The 16,199-nt window shown below is 43.0% G+C and overlaps 1 protein-coding gene across 2 annotated transcripts in view; it reads left to right on the forward strand.

The window, feature by feature from the left end:
• The first annotated feature begins 2,118 nt into the window (after window positions 1–2,118).
• The window catches only part of nos1 (nitric oxide synthase 1 (neuronal)), a 69,684-nt gene continuing 55,603 nt past the window's right edge, over window positions 2,119–16,199 (forward strand). For both annotated transcript variants that reach the window (XM_014171241.2, XM_014171242.2), the window contains exons 1-3: window positions 2,119–2,355; window positions 8,846–9,613; window positions 14,595–14,724. In XM_014171241.2, coding sequence (XP_014026716.2) covers window positions 8,877–9,613; window positions 14,595–14,724 — 867 coding nt within the window. In that variant the 5' untranslated portion in view covers window positions 2,119–2,355; window positions 8,846–8,876. The remainder of the gene's footprint in view (window positions 2,356–8,845; window positions 9,614–14,594; window positions 14,725–16,199) is intronic.

Below are 16,199 nucleotides of genomic sequence, written 5' to 3' on the forward strand. Positions count from 1 at the left end.
CCTGAGAATAAAAAAACTATAACTCATTCACAAAATATGATTGGAGTTCAATGTCAAGGAACTCCATGACTGGTGATATCTGTATCATTATCTAACGTGACGTGCACCTTCACGTCACCTTTTCAAACACAGGATTTCCTCTGTAATTGGTTGCTATATCTGTGAGTTCAAAATGGCCTCTCCTCTACCTGGGCAGATAACAACATTGGACAGGGCAAAATCATTGGAGAGCCAACTGAAGCAGTTTATATACAAACAGATTAAATTGATTAATTTATCAGATACTCTTATCCAGAGCAACTTTTACATTTACATTTTACATTTAAGTCATTTAGCAGACGCTCTTCTCCAGAGCGACTTACAAATTGGTGCATTCACCTTATGATATCCAGTGGAACAACCACTTTACAATAGTGCATCTAAATCTTTTAAGGGGGGGGTTAGAAGGATTACTTTATCCTATCCTAGGTATTCCTTAAAGAGGTGGGGTTTCAGGTGTCTCCGGAAGGTGGTGATTGACTCCGCTGTCCTGGCGTCGTGAGGGAGCTTGTTCCACCATTGGGGTGTCAGAGCAGCGAACAGTTTTGACTGGGCTGAGCGGGAACTGTGCTTCCTCAGAGGTAGGGGGGCCAGCAGGCCAGAGGTGGATGAACGCAGTGCCCTTGTTTGGGTGTAGGGCCTGATCAGAGCCTGAAGGTATGGAGGTGCCGTTCCCTTCACAGCTCCGTAGGCAATCACCATGGTCTTGTAGCGGATGCGAGCTTCAACTGGAAGCCAGTGGAGAGAGCGGAGGAGCGGGGTGACGTGAGAGAACTTGGGAAGGTTGAACACCAGACGGGCTGCGGCGTTCTGGATGAGTTGTAGGGGTTTAATGGCACAGGCAGGGAGCCCAGCCAACAGCGAGTTGCAGTAATCCAGACGGGAGATGACAAGTGCCTGGATTAGGACCTGCGCCGCTTCCTGTGTGAGGCAGGGTCGTACTCTGCGAATGTTGTAGAGCATGAACCTACAGGATCGGGTCACCGCCTTGATTTTAGTGGAGAACGACAGGGTGTTGTCCAGGATCACGCCAAGGTTCTTAGCACTCTGGGAGGAGGACACAAGGGAGTTGTCAACCGTGATGGCGAGATCATGGAACGGGCAGTCCTTCCCCGGGAGGAAGAGCAGCTCCGTCTTGCCGAGGTTCAGCTTGAGGTGGTGATCCGTCATCCACACTGATATGTCTGACAGACATGCAGAGATGCGATTCGCCGCCTGGTTATCAGAAGGGGGAAAGGAGAAGATTAATTGTGTGTCATCTGCATAGCAATAGCATAGCATAACTTTTGTAAGTATAGCCTTTTTCTTTAGTTACTCTACTCCAATGTGAACTGATGGCTAAGGGCATTATTTTGCCTATTCCAAGGAGATCCTTCAGTGGGCTATTGTTGGAAATAAAGGTTAAGTTTATGTCACATAAGGAAAAAGCAGGGTTGTGGTGTGTGTTTGACATTGGCAATGACATCACCTATCTGTGCAAGGAATTTTGAACATTTGCCACATTCAAAACAACTGGGAACTCGCATATCTCTGAATTCCAACTTCAGTGCATTCAAGACAACTGAGAACTCCGAAAAAAACGAGCTCTGACTGGGAAAACTCGTTTTTGAAAATGTCACCCAACTCAGAATTCCAAGTCATGACGTCATGATTTGACCTAGTTTTTTTCTGAGTGCCCAGTTGTCATGAAGGCACCAATGTGCATACAAGTGTCCCACTGGCTAAAAGTAGTTATTAAATGCAGTAAACCTATAGTCCTGATCAATCATTTAAATGAATGTGTGACACATGCAATCAAATGTAGTCTAAAATAATTTCACGAATTGATATCAAGGGCATGGCCTACACAATTGGCAGAATTGCGAATTTTGGTGCCATTAGGCAATCTCCTTATATTGCCTACACACAAGTCATGTTTTGAAGTTTAAAATGGAGTAAACAACATGTGGGTAAATACGAATATTGGCAATAACATTTGCAATGGGTGGGACGTGTGTACTCAGAAGGGACTAGTGTAGTTTGGTGATAACAGAAGTGGAAACTACACGTTCAGGGTATAAATGCCCGCGCACGACCCAATCTGCGCTCGTCACAGTGTCTCTCATGCTCCATATTTATACGGCACCCTGGCGCGCAGAGAAGCACAGGCATGCCGCAACTCTAACGAGACAACGCACACAAGTGGGACTTGAGGAGCTCGAGCGAAGCGAACAACCTGTGTGTGCAGTTTCCGAGGACAACGAGTACGCACGAGAGGAGTTCATCTGTCACTTCTATTTGCAACAGTTCGTTGTGCAAGTGAACTTGTTCTCAGAGGTGAGTTTCTTGAATTATTCAAACATAACGCACCATACAGAAAATTACGCATTTTATGGCTGTTTAGTGCTGTTGATTATGCATCACTATCGTTGCTGTTTCACACATTATATACTGTCAAATCGAATGTAACAACTGCTCAATCTTACTGTTGATTTTTATTGGTTAATGGCTTTCCAAAAATAGTGGGTAGCGCATTACTTTGACAATATTTACTTTGGACTGTGGCACCAGTTAAATCCAATAATAAACTGTCTGCCAAAGTCTCACCTTGATTAAATGATCACACTTGTGCTATTTTTAAAAAGTGCATTTAGAACATCTGAACATACATGGAAGGATGAGAAATTACGGTTAAAGGGGCAATCTGCAGTAGCTACATACATTTTTAGACTTTTAAATGATACTGTATAGCCATTGATTATTGACGAATATAACATATATGTGCCTTGTGAGCTTAGTTCAACTGTTGTACCACATCAGCACCAAAAATAGAAGCTTGTTTTTCTCCTTTGTTTGTAAACAATGTACATGTAACAACAACAAAAAACACTGTATAGCAGGAGTATTCAACTCTTACCCTACTAGGTCTGGAGCCTGCTGGTCTTCTGTTCTACCTGCACCCACCTCTAAATTAGTCCCTGGTTTAATGTAGTCCCTGATTTAGAGAGCAACCATGAAAGAAAACTCAGTGCATCTGGCTTTCGGTTCCAGAATTGAGTTTGAGGGCTGTATAGCCTCAAAACATGGTAACACTATAATTGTGATATCATGAATGTGCAGTCCTGAGTTTGAGGGGTTACATTTCTCCAGCCCCGTCCCACAGCTTTTTACCAAACTAGTGGTGGGGTGCTTCTTTTTAATTGTTCGAACTGCAGATTGCCCCTTTAAAGATGCAAGAGCTGACTACTTCTCACCCTGTTCTCTGAACTCCCACAATTCGAAAATTCTGACTACAACAATTGAGCGTAACCTGTTGTTTTTATTTTAATTGAACGTTTTTTAACTAGTCAAGTCAGTTAAGAACAAATTCTTATTTACAATTACGGCCTACACCGGCCAAACCCGGATGACGCTGGGCCCGCCCTATGGGACTCCCAATCACGGCCGGTTGTGGTACAGCCTGGACATGCTTGTATCCCCTGACCTCTGCGAACAGTTTTTACGATTCTTTACAGAGAAGTACAAAAATATTAGATCCCAGATTAACAGTAGCCGGCACCATACCATCATTTCTGGTCAGGGGGCACTTGAGGCAACTACTCTAGGACTACTGCTTCCTTTTACTGAAATATCCTTTGAGTTTCTCCTTGATACTGTAGCTCCCATAAAGACCCCCTGCCTCTTGGAAGTGATCGCTTCGAGATGACTAACAGAGGTTATGCCTACAGTTGTCCCCAAAATTCTATTGTAAATAGCTCCTTGACTTTAACTGCTGTTATTTAACCTCTCCTTAAAAATCCCAATCTAGAACCCTCCTCACTGAGTAATTATAGACCTATCTCCAAATGTCTTTTTATTTTTTATTTTTATCCAAGATTTTACAAAAAATTTTTTTTTTCTAGCAATAGGTGGCTTATTTGAGTATGAACAACTTCCAGTCTGGGTTCCTCTCACTTCAAAGCAAGAACGCTGCTTTATTGAAAGTCAGTAATGATCTTCTGTTTGTCGGTGAATGCTCTATTTGAGTTATTTTGATCTCAGTGCCGCATTTGATACTCTTGATCTTAACATCTTTGTTGACCGGCTGGAGAGGTGAGTGGGAATCTCCAGCATTGCCCTCGACTGGCTCAGGTCATATCTGTGGCAGATGTTTCTCAGTGAGCATGGGTGGTTCAGTAGGGTCCCCAGCACCTATTCACTATGGTGTCTCTCAGGGGTCAGTCTGGGCCTCATCCTTTTTTTATCTGTCATGCTTCCCTTGGTGACATCATCTGCAATCATAACATTCAGTTCACTGCAATGCGGATGACACGCGGCTTTATTAACCAATCAGACCCAGAGACCAAGCTTGTGTAAATACCCTTCACAAGTGTCTTGCTGACATCAAATGTTGGGTGACTGACAATTTTCTCCAGCTCAATGATAAGAAATCAAAGGTTGTTTTATTGACCCCCCCCCCTCTTGCTAGAATGCAGATTGTAAATAACCTTGGTCATTTGTCCACTAATGTAAAGCCTATGGCCAGAAACCTTGACCATGACCTAAACCTCAAGCTGCATGTAAAGAAGGTTTTCCAATCCTGCTTCTGTATAATATAATAAATATAGCTAAAGTCAAGTCTTATTTCAGTCACTGATCTGTAAAAAGTTATAAACTCAGCAAAAAACAACTGCGACATAAACTGAACAAGTTCCACAGACATGTGACTAGCAGAAATTGAATAATATGTCCCTGAACAAGGGGGGGGGGGTTCAAAATCAAAAGTAACAGTCAGTATCTGGTGTGGCCACCAGCTGCATTAAGTACTGCAGTGCATCTCCTCCTCATGGACTGCACCAGATTTGCCAGTTCTTGCTGTGAGATGTTACCCCACTCTTCCACCAAGGCACCTGCAAGTTCCCGGACATTTCTGGGGGAATTGCCCTAGCCCTCACCCTCCGATCCAACAAGTCCCAGACAGGCTCAATGGGATTGAGATCCGGGCTATTCGCTGGCCATGACAGAACACTGACATTCCTGTCTTGCCGGAAATCACGCACAGAACGAGCAGTATGGTCGGTGGCATTGTCATGCTGGAGGGTAATGTCAGGATGAGCCTGCAAGAAGGGTACCACATGAGGGAGGAGCATGTCTTCCCTGTAACGCACAGCGTTGAGATTGCCTACAATGACAACAAACTCAGTCCGATGATGCTGTGACACACCGCACCAGACAATGACGGACCCTCCAAATCGATCCCTCTCCAGAGTACAGGCCTCGGTGTAACGCTCATTCCTTCGACGATAAACGCGAATCCAACCATCACCCCTGGTGAGACAAAACCGCGACTCGTCAGTGAAGAGCACTTTTTGCCAGTCCTGTCTGGTCCAGCGACGGTGGGTTTGTGCCCATAGGTGACATTGTTGCCGGTGATGTCTGGTGAGGACCTGCCTACAACAGGCCTACAAGCCCTCAGTCCAGCCTCTCTCAGCCTATTGCGGACAGTCTGAGCACTGATGGAGGGATTGTGCGTTCCTGTCCCGCAGGTGTGATGTTCGGATGTACCGATCCTGTGCAGGTGTTGTTACACGTGGTCTGCCACTGCGAGGACGATCAGCTGTCCGTCCTGTCTCCCTGTAGCGCTGTCTTAGATGTCTCACAGTACAGACATTGCAATTTATTGCCCAGGCCACATCTGCAGTCCTCATGCCTCCTTGCAGCATGCCTAAGGCACATTCAAGCAGATGAGCAGGGACCCTGGGCATCATTCTTTTGGTGTTTTTCAGAGTCAGTAGAAAGGCCTCATTAATGTCCTAAGTTTTCATAACTGACCTTAATTGCCTACCGTCTGTAAGCTGTTAGTGTCTTAACGACAGGTGCATGTTCATTAATTGTTTATGGTTCATTGAACAAGCATGGGAAACCCTTTACATTGAAGATATGTGAAGTTATTTGGATTTTTACGAATTATCTTTGAAAGACAGGGTCCTGAAAAGGGGACGTTTCTTTTTTTGCTGAGTTTATATACATGTGTGGTTTGGATAAAGTGCACTAGTCCCTTGCCATGCATAGTTATCCTCCATTTTAGGTGTGCCTGACCTTAAATGTTTGCTACCAAGTTAATTGCTTAGGTTGAAGCCAGGCATGGTGAGTTAGGTAATTAGCACACAGCTCACCCAAGCTTTGTTTCTGAGTACTATCTCTAATCATGTTCTACTTAATGCAGCTCTGTCTTTTAAACTATAGTGTACTGGACTAAATATGGTTATTTAAAGTAATGAATGTGTTTTACTTAAATCACGTTTTTCCATAGGATTGCCTGGTCTAATTAACAACGTAAAATTTGCCTAATTAAATGTACATTCTCATTGGTGAATCATTATGGGCGTGGTTTAGGTGCTACGATATATATATATATATATTTTAACTATATTCTGTCCTTTTCTCTCAACTCAGGATTGAGCCCAATTTTACAATGTTTGTTGCATCCTTTATGTACTTGCAGTTGATTTTAGATGTCCTGGTAGACTCTTTAGTCCCAGTGAGGGGGACAGTTGGGCTCTGTTTAGAGTTGAAAGAGGGGCAATTGCTAGTTATGCTGTTTAGCATTTAGTCCTACTCTTGCCTGCAGTAGAAACCCTATTGAGGGGCTGAGGTTAGACTCGCCGTCTTCCGTCATTTTTGTATCCTGGATGTTACTGCTATGGACAACTGTTTGTCAAGTCACTTCATGTATTCTGAAGTCTACAATAAATCAAGTTCTATTGCATCTAGTACTTTTCATCTACAATAAATCAAGTACTATTTTTCTACAACCATGGGTCTTCCTCAATCCCACCAATCACCTCCCTTGGATACCCAGGGTCCGCTTTGCTACACATGCAAAGCTTTGTTTTTTAAAATCAGAAAACAGATGTGTGTTTCGCAATTAGAGCAATAGGAAGATGCACTTACTGCATAAAACTAACAAACGTTAGGTTGCTTGGCCACTCTAATCAGAGACACCAGGTGTGTGCAGTTAATTATCAGGACGCACTGAAAACCAACAGGCTCTGGACCTCGTAGGGTTGAGTACCTCTGCCTAGGGTATGTACAGTGCCTTTGGGAAGTATTCAGACCCCTGGACTTTTTCCACATTTTGTTACGTTGCAGCCTTATTGTAAAATGTATAAAATATTATTTTCCCCTCAATCTACAGACAATGCCCCATAATGACAGGGCAAAAACGGATTTTTTGAAATTCTTGCTTATTTATTAAAAATAAATTGAAATCACATTTACATAAGCATTCAGACCCTTTACTCAGTACTTTGTTGAAGCACCTTTGGCAGTGATTACAGCATAGAGTCTTCTTGGGTATGACGCTACATGCTTGGCACACCTGTATTTGGGAATGTGATCGAGGAGAAGTAGGAAAATCAGGGATTACCATGAAGGGTTGCCATTGTGTCCGGGGGCATATGAACTGAGCAGTCGAACGAGTTGAGTGCTCTCTGGTTTCCCCAATGGGCAGGATATTAAAAAAAAAATAATTAAAATAAAAGAACCAAACTTCAAATAATTCCAATAGACTAACACTGATCTTTCTGGTTCTTTCACTTTGTCTAAGCGATAGCTAGACAAGGTCTGGCATTTCTGCGTGTGAACAGCTAACTTACATTTTTGGGAAAGTGATCGTAATTTTCAAGAAACATTTAACACAAAATGTATGATACTGTTGGTTATTGTTACACAAACAGTACATAATCGTCAAAATATTTAAACGTTTAAATGGTTACGTGAAGCTAGAGAACCCTGAACGAAATTGTAATACACTAAGGGATACTGAGCAACGTCCATGGTGCTGGATTGGTTATATGCCATAGGGAGCTGTCCTTGGTGCTGTCATTATAATTTTTTTTATTGATACTTTACCACCCACAAGGACATGTCACCTCACCACAATCAAGTGTTGCCCATGTTATGAATTCTGCTGGATTGCTAACATTGAAATGAAATTAAGAAACTATAGACATGGTCATATTGTGTGGGTTATTGAAGTCATACAAACGTAGCCAATTGGAACATTTTGAAAAGCATTTAATAATAATAGAAGTGTGTTGAACACTGCTAACTATGTTTTGAAAGTTGTTTGTAACCCAGCCCATCCGCCGTGCAACGTTGTCTGCTGTCTTTCACTCAGCTCAGAGTTGCATAGCCATACAAACTTATGATTTTGCTGTTTGACGAGGGTATCGATATAAACAAGATGAGTCATCTTGCATTGAAGCCTTTATCTTACTCACTATTTCTAAATAGATAAGAAAATAAATCGATGTTATTATATCAAACAGATCACGACTATAGCCTACATTACCAAGTTTTGATATTTTTGTGACACTGTCTAAAGCACTTTCCACTGCTCAAACACAACAACCTTACAGCTAAGAACTTAACAGTTAATCTGAAACTGAAAGACTGTGTGTATGTTACAACACATCCAGAAGAGCAGAGGGAGAGAAATCGAATAGGTATAAGTTCACTACTGATCCAGGATCAGATCATTAGTTCAATAACACCGCTACAAGTCATTGATAGCTACAGTTTTCATTCAATTAGACAGACAGCGTTTAAAGGGATTGACAAGAAGTCAGTATGTGCCCGCGGGCCAAGACAGTAACATACTGGATTACCTCCACAACTGAAATGACTCAAAGACGGTCATGTTCAGTGTAATATCATGTTTCTATGATGACTCACATTTGCATCTCTAAACACACTATCAAACAGATCACGAAGTGAAGTCCATGTCCTCTTTTACTAACACAACTTGACTTCTCTCCCTTAATTCTTCTTATGTATGCTTCAGATCCCTGAGTGCAAATACACCGCCAGACATCATGCAGGAGTCTGAGCCCACAGTGTGCCAGCTGCAGCCCAATATCATCTCGGTGCGTATCTTCAAGAGAAAGGTGGGTGGGCTGGGCTTCCTTGTCAAGCAGCGCGTCTGCAAGCCGCCCGTCATAGTGTCTGACCTGATCCGGGGCGGGGCTGCCGAAGAGTGTGGCCTGGTCCAGGTGGGGGACATAGTACTGGCAGTCAACAACAAGCCCCTGGTGGACCTCAGCTATGAGCGGGCCCTGGAGACCCTGAAGAATGTGTCCCCTGAGAGCCACGCTGTCCTCATCCTCAGGGGCCCAGAGGGCTTCACCACCCACCTGGAGACCACCCTGTCTGGGGACGGACATCAGAGGACCGTCAGGGTCACCAGGCCAGCCTTCCCCGCCTCCAAGTCCTACGAACGCTGCTGTCCATTAAGCCCCCTTAGCCCGGGGCAGGGAGGCAAGGACCCACAGCAGCTGAGGGCCATCGAGAACCTGTCCTCCCCCTCGGTGACCCCGTTCCACAGAGAGGCCCTGCTCCAGAGGGGAGGGGTGCAGGCACTGATAGCAGCCCAAGATCCCGTGCTCAGAGACGGGGGCCGCGGGGCGCTGCTGCTGAACGGTGTGGAGGAGAACAACGACATGCTGAAGGAGATCGAGCCGGTGCTGCGGCTGATCAAGAACAGTAAGAGGGAGATCAACGGAGAGGAACAGAGGACCGTAGAGAGGAGGGACGCTGAGGTGCAGGTGGACCGGTGAGCTGATCTATTGACCCCGACCATACATACACATCACAACGCCACAACACAGTGATCATTCAGTTGGTTAGATGGTAGAATGAGAATACTACTGCAGGCTAATTATAGATCTCTACATTTCTAGTGTGTTTGTTTCTTTTCACATCAGGGAACAATTGGTCCGTGACAGATGGATTAAAAGGTTTCAATCTGATTCTTGTGGTTATTTTCTTTGGAGAGCTCCAATTGTTGACTGTAACCCACTCAAAGGCCTGCAGTAGTGATTATACTGTAGACACTGACATCTTACACCTCCTGTGTACATGTATCCAATCAAAATCTGAGAGAGCATGGTACATACAGTACCTCAATCAGTAGCACTGCGTCAACACCCTATGTGTGCTCTGCTGGTTCCCATCCTCAAATTAATCATAGCTTTTTTGGAAAACGGATGTAAAATGCACTTTAAGTCTACCTAAAAACAAAGCACTGTGGAAAATCTATTGTGGTTGATAAATAAGCTATGGTACTTAAACACAAATTAGCTTTAAATGCCTCCTGTATTTTTGAAGGGCAGACTGAAAACGTGTTGGCATTTGAGACAGGAAAGATTTGGCTAGCTAACCTGATTTCCTTGTTAAGGTTATGATGACGTTCAGATACTGCGAAGCTCAAATCACTAAAGAGGCTCTCCAAAGAGCACCCAATAGAAGTGAAGGATTATAGAAAATGAAATGGCGGTATTGACTCAGGGATGGCCTTCCCTGTTATCACTGACTATTTGCGCAGTATCATCTTGCTAATAAGTTGATAGCTGTTGAACTGAAATAGAACAGCATATTAACTACAGCTATTTACCAAACGCTGTTTTCACGCTGAGGGCTTTATTTTCTGCTGGCGCTACGGCGGCGCTAGTGCCAAACACATTAGTTTGCAAATTCAGCACGCTCTTGCGTTTTCCGCGACAGGTTCTGCAATTTACCTGTCAAATATCAGCTTGCTTGCGTTGAGGTGGAAGGGGTGGCAATATCTGATGTGTCCTTGAAAACAAGCGCAAAAGTGAGAATTTCATGCAGTGCATATTGGGAGATTTAAGACCAGCGAAAAGCAGGTCATAGCGGTAACGTGGTTGGTACATTTTTTAAATAAAATCCATGTAGGCTACATGTGTCCATATGCCCATCATGAGATAAGATGATACAGGTTGACCTTATATTTAGAACTTCTTTTCATGTAACAATTGCTTGTTTTCCGTTTCATATGATTAAAAACTAAAACCCTCCGTAGGCTACCCTTGACGTATGCCTATAGGCTATAACGAAGGCAGGTTCATTACATTTGATTAAAAACCAAAGTTATTCACCATCCCGGTTTTATGATGAGAACTTCCAGCTTGCATGCAATGGAATTTAGGGCCGTCTGCTATTTCTGGAGAAGTGTGAATGTGGTCTGTACGATGGTTCTAGTATGTTTATAAAACATTTATATTTGGGAGCTCTGTTTAACAATATTTTTCCACACTGAAGCCATTCAGTTACTTAGAAAAATGTGGACTGCAAACATGTTCAACGTATTTAGCAAAGATGGGATAGGCCTATATTTAGCTATTTTGTGTCTGTAGCCTATTTAACAAACTAGGCTATAACGGACTAACGTTCGAAATTGTACTTGATTACAAAATCAATACATAAAAGTAAATACCCAATTTGAATTGTTTGTGTGCCGTGGAGCATGTTCTGATGGGCCAGTGAGAGGTCAAGCTTCAAACTTATTTATTCATCAAAAGCCAGCCCTTTTGCTCTACTGCGCTCATAATTACCACAATAAAAATTGCTAAAATATTTCTAACACACCCTTGACCTAAAGTATAGCGCTACCGCCAGCACTAAAATTTGCCATTGCGCTAGGTTTGTTAAAATAGTGCCCTGAAACCCACTACAATATAATGGAGTCCGAGTCAAGACAAGCTATGCATAGTGCATTCGGAAAGTATTCACACCCTTGACTTTTTCCACATTTTGTTACATTACAGCCTTATTCTAAAATTGATTAAATTGTTTTAAATTCCTCATCAATTTACACACAGTACCCATAATGACAAAGCAAAAACAGTTTTTTCCCCAGACCTTTTCACAGTACTTTGCTAAAGCACCTTTGGCAGTGACTACAGCCTCAAATCTGCTTGGGTATGACACTACAAGCTTGGTACACCTGTATTTGGGGAGTTTCTCTCATTTCCTCTCTGCAGATCCTCTCAAGCTCTGTCAGGTTGGATGGGGAGCGTCGCTGCACAGCAATTTTCAGGTCTCTCCAGAGATGTTCAAGTCCGGGCTCTGGCTGGACCTCTCAAGGATATTCAGAGACTTGTCCCGAAGCCACTCCTGCGTTGTCTTGGCTGTGTGCTTAGGGTCGTTGTCCTGTTGGAAGGTGAACCGTTGCCACAGTCTGAGGTTCTGAGCGCTCTGGGACAGGTTTTCATCAAGGATCTCGCTGTACTTTGCTCCGTTCATCTTTCCCTCGATCCTGACTAGTCTCCCAGTCCCTGCCGCAGAAATACATCCCCAAACTCCAAGCTGGCTGTCATGTGAATTTTACTGAGGAGTGGCTTTGTAGAATAGTTTACCTTTGTTGTACCACAATTATAGAATATTCTATTTGTTTATACCTAATGCATAATAGGCCTATAAAAAGCACTTATGATAGCTTGGTTCTCTATCAAAAAGGCCTGATTGGTGGAGTGCTGCGGAGATAGTTGTCCTTCTGGAAGGTTCTCCCATCGCCAAAGAGGAACTCTGGAGCTCTGTCAGAGTGACCATCAGGGTCTTGGTCACCTCCCTGACCAAGGCTTTTCTCCCCCGATTGCTCAGTCTGGCCGGGCGGTCAGCTCTAGGAAGAGTCTAGGTGGTTCCAAACTTCTTCCATTTAAGAATGATTGAGGCCACTGTGTTCTTGGGGGCCTTCAGAAATGTTTTGGTACCCTTCCCCAGATCTGTGCCTCAACACAATCCTGTCTCTGAGCTCCTTCGACCTAATGGCTTGGTTTTTGCTCTGACATGCACTGTCAACTGTGGGACCTTATATAGACATGTGAGTGCCTTTCCAAATCATGTCTAATCAATTGAATTTACCACAGGTGGACTCCAACCAAGTTGTAGAAACATCTCAAGGATGATCAATGGAAACATGATTTACCTGAGCTCAATTTCGAGTTTCATAGCAAATGGTCTGAATACTTATGTAAATAAGGTCAACCTGGTTTTTACTTTGTCATTATGAGGTATTGTGTGTAGATTGGATAAAAACAAATAACGTAATATATTTTTGAATAAGGCTGTAACGTAACAAAAGGGGTCTGATTACTTTCGGAATGCAACATATAATAACTACTCTTGTCTTTTTTTCTTTTTTTCTGAGTAGGTCTACAGAATTGTGGAGGTGATGAACATGGTTGTTTAGCAAATGGAGGAATTAATTGTGCGCAGTGTGAGGGAGCGACGGTTTGGCGCCCTGTGGTGTGTGTGTGTGTGTGTTTTAGGGCGAGAGAGAGATGTTCTGACGTGCGACTGAAGATTTACAATTAGCGTGGACATGCGCTCATGAGAGAGGAGATGTGTGGGTGTTGTGAAGCAATGCAAACCTCAAATCACACGCTGATGAGTTAGCTGCTGTGATTATTCACGTCTCATGGGGTTTCCACTGCACACAAAGGCATGGAAAAAACCCATTGTCTATCTAATCTCTGCTTGGCCATAGATGGGTCGTTCCACGAAATGAGTCCCATTTGGGTAGTGTAATTTGTTAATTTTAACACTCTGTCATGAATAGCACATGTTCAACGTAATAAACATGTTTTCCCATCTCGAGGTGTATATATATTTTTTTTACTATATATATATTAATACCTATTAATATATTTTACTATATTTACTATATTAAGTGCCAAATAAAGTAACAGGATTGACCGTAACAGGTTTGACTTTTTTCTTCTTAAATCAGCCATAATTGATCTTGCGGCAGGGGGAATGGAAGCTTATGTGTAATGCAAGCTTCACAAAAAATCAAAATGAATTGTTAAAATATTTCTAGTCTGTATCTATGGGTAATCCACTAAATATTCCACCACAAAACACCAGGAAATGGCCAAAAAGACGAGAACCAGCTGGCCTACTTTTACACTGATTTAACTATTCGATGTTCTATTTAAAAAATGTAAAGTTCAGTCCACGTAACAGGGTTGACCTTAAAATGAGGGACAGGTTTTTGTTTTTAGCCTGAAATGAATCTGTAATGAAATAAATAATCTTCAGAAATGAATGTCAAAGCAACCAAAATAACTAGGGCCTTACAATGATGGTGAAAACCCAAACATTTATCCAGGTTAAGTGGGTTAAAGTCTTTCTACTGTAGAAGTCAGAGGTACATATGAAAATGCATAATTTTTGCACTTTAGCAAGTCTTTATTCATTAAAAAAGTATACATTTTCCATGTGGCACTTCATTTAGCAGGCTTTTACAATTCAATATTGGTGCATAATTTCTACTTAACATATTGAAAGAGACTCATTTCATGGAAAGACCCAGATGTTAGATGTAGTTCTGCTTGCCCATAGATCTTAGTTAGATATACTTAATTTGTATGTTGTTTTAGTGGAATTGCTTCTCTTAGTGCTTTTTTTTTCTTCTCTCTCAGTGTTTTTTAGTTGGTTAGGGTTATTGTTTCTATATATTTGTCACCACAGCAACTGTCATTGTATTAGTAGTATATGAGTTATTGTATGTTACACAATTGTTTGGCAAGTTCTCAGTGTTTTGATTTAGTTCAAGGGAGCATTTCATCTATGTTTTGATCTCGTCTCTCAAAGTGAAGACGTAATAGTGGGTTTAAGGCCAGATGTCAACACACACACACACACACACACACACACACACACACACACACACACACACACACACACACACACACCTACCTACCTTTAACGGAACTGTATGTGCCTTGCAGGGACCTTGGTATGGGAAATGGTATGTCACCCCAGCTGGCGTCTGATAAGGACAGTGTGTGTGAAGACCTGTGGAGGAAGGACAACAACATGCAGACGGTGCTCACCAACCCTTACTCTGAGAAGGACGAGGTAAAAACACTCAACTATGTTTGTGTGCGTGTGCACTCTTAGAAAAAAAGGTGTTAACTAGAACCTAAGGGTTCTTTGGCTGTCCACATAGGAGAACCCTTTGGAAAACCCATTTTGCTTCCAGGTAGAGCTCTTTACACAGACTATTCTTCATGGAACCGCAAAGGGTTCTCCTATGGGGACAGCCGAAGAACCCTTTTGGAACCATTTTTTATAAGTGCGTGCATATGTTTATGAATGTGTACTAACATGCCTTTCGAGTGAACCCGCTTGTGAAAGCCTATCCTCCCATATGTGTGTGTGTAAGCGCATGCTAGCCTATGGCGATCCCCTAGAGTCGCACATGACATATGCTTCTATAATCCCCTAATCTATACATTGCGTGTTCCTTGTTCTTGGAACTCTTAGAGCTTTCTGCGAGTGTGACTGTGAATGCGGGTCAATGTGTATCATAACAACAAGGCAAAGCCCCTCTTGGCTCAAGATCCCATCACCTGGGCATTCGATCCTTCCGGCTGATAGCTGTCAGAGCATGAAAGCCAGTTTACACATCTCATATGGAGAGTCTGGTTGTAAGTGGAGAGAGAGAGAGAGCCAGGGGTCTGGGTTGTGTGGTGTGTGTGTGCGTGCGTGCGCGTCTACACATGCACGTTTGCGTCGTAATCCGCACATGGTCCCATGATGATCCACCCACTTGTGACGTAGGCTGGGCTGCTTGAGCCCCCTGCTCTCGTAGTGAATGAGGCCGGATGGAGAGAAACGATCGAAGGAACTAATGAATGTGTGCAGCTGTGGTTGCAGAGGGAGCTGATTCATCTTTCTCCTCTGATTTGGCCCTCTCCAAATTAGGTATTTTGAGGTCCCCTCCATTTAGGTCTTTGAGGTCTGGAGGGATACGTGTGTGTGTGTGTGTGTGTGTGTGTGTGTAGTGGGGATGGGGGAGGTGTCTGTCTCAGCCAGGCGTGCTGGCGCCATCGTAGGTAAATGCAGAGCTATGTTTCCAGATGGCCTACAGTAGGTGTGTGTCTGCCATGACGTCTGACTTATAGGAGAGTGTAGAGGTGTATGACTAACATGTAAAAAGTCTGAGATAAATGTATGATTGTTATAAATTACCTTTTGATTCTCTCAGCCATTTTCCATATTTCCTTGATAGTATGATGGTGAAGCAGGACATCCACTTGCTGTGCAATATGTCATTCTCCATCCTAGGAGAGACCGGAGGCTACAGAACTACCAAATGACAAGGTTGTAGAGTTGAAATTCGTATTTCATTAAGACTGAAAGGGCTTGATGACATGACGATAGGCTTGGAATGATTATTTCTCACCTTAGGAGAGGACTGTCCTGGACTCTGGTTGTGTCTTGTGCTGAGCTCACTGCTAATGCTTCTACTGTATAATTGACTGGTTAATAAGTAGAGGAGGCAGAATGTTCTGTCACGATACCGCCACCGGGTTCTGGAGATGTCGCTT

This window comes from Salmo salar, chromosome ssa24, assembly GCF_905237065.1.
Source record: "Salmo salar chromosome ssa24, Ssal_v3.1, whole genome shotgun sequence".
Classification (NCBI taxonomy): Eukaryota; Metazoa; Chordata; class Actinopteri; order Salmoniformes; family Salmonidae; genus Salmo; species Salmo salar.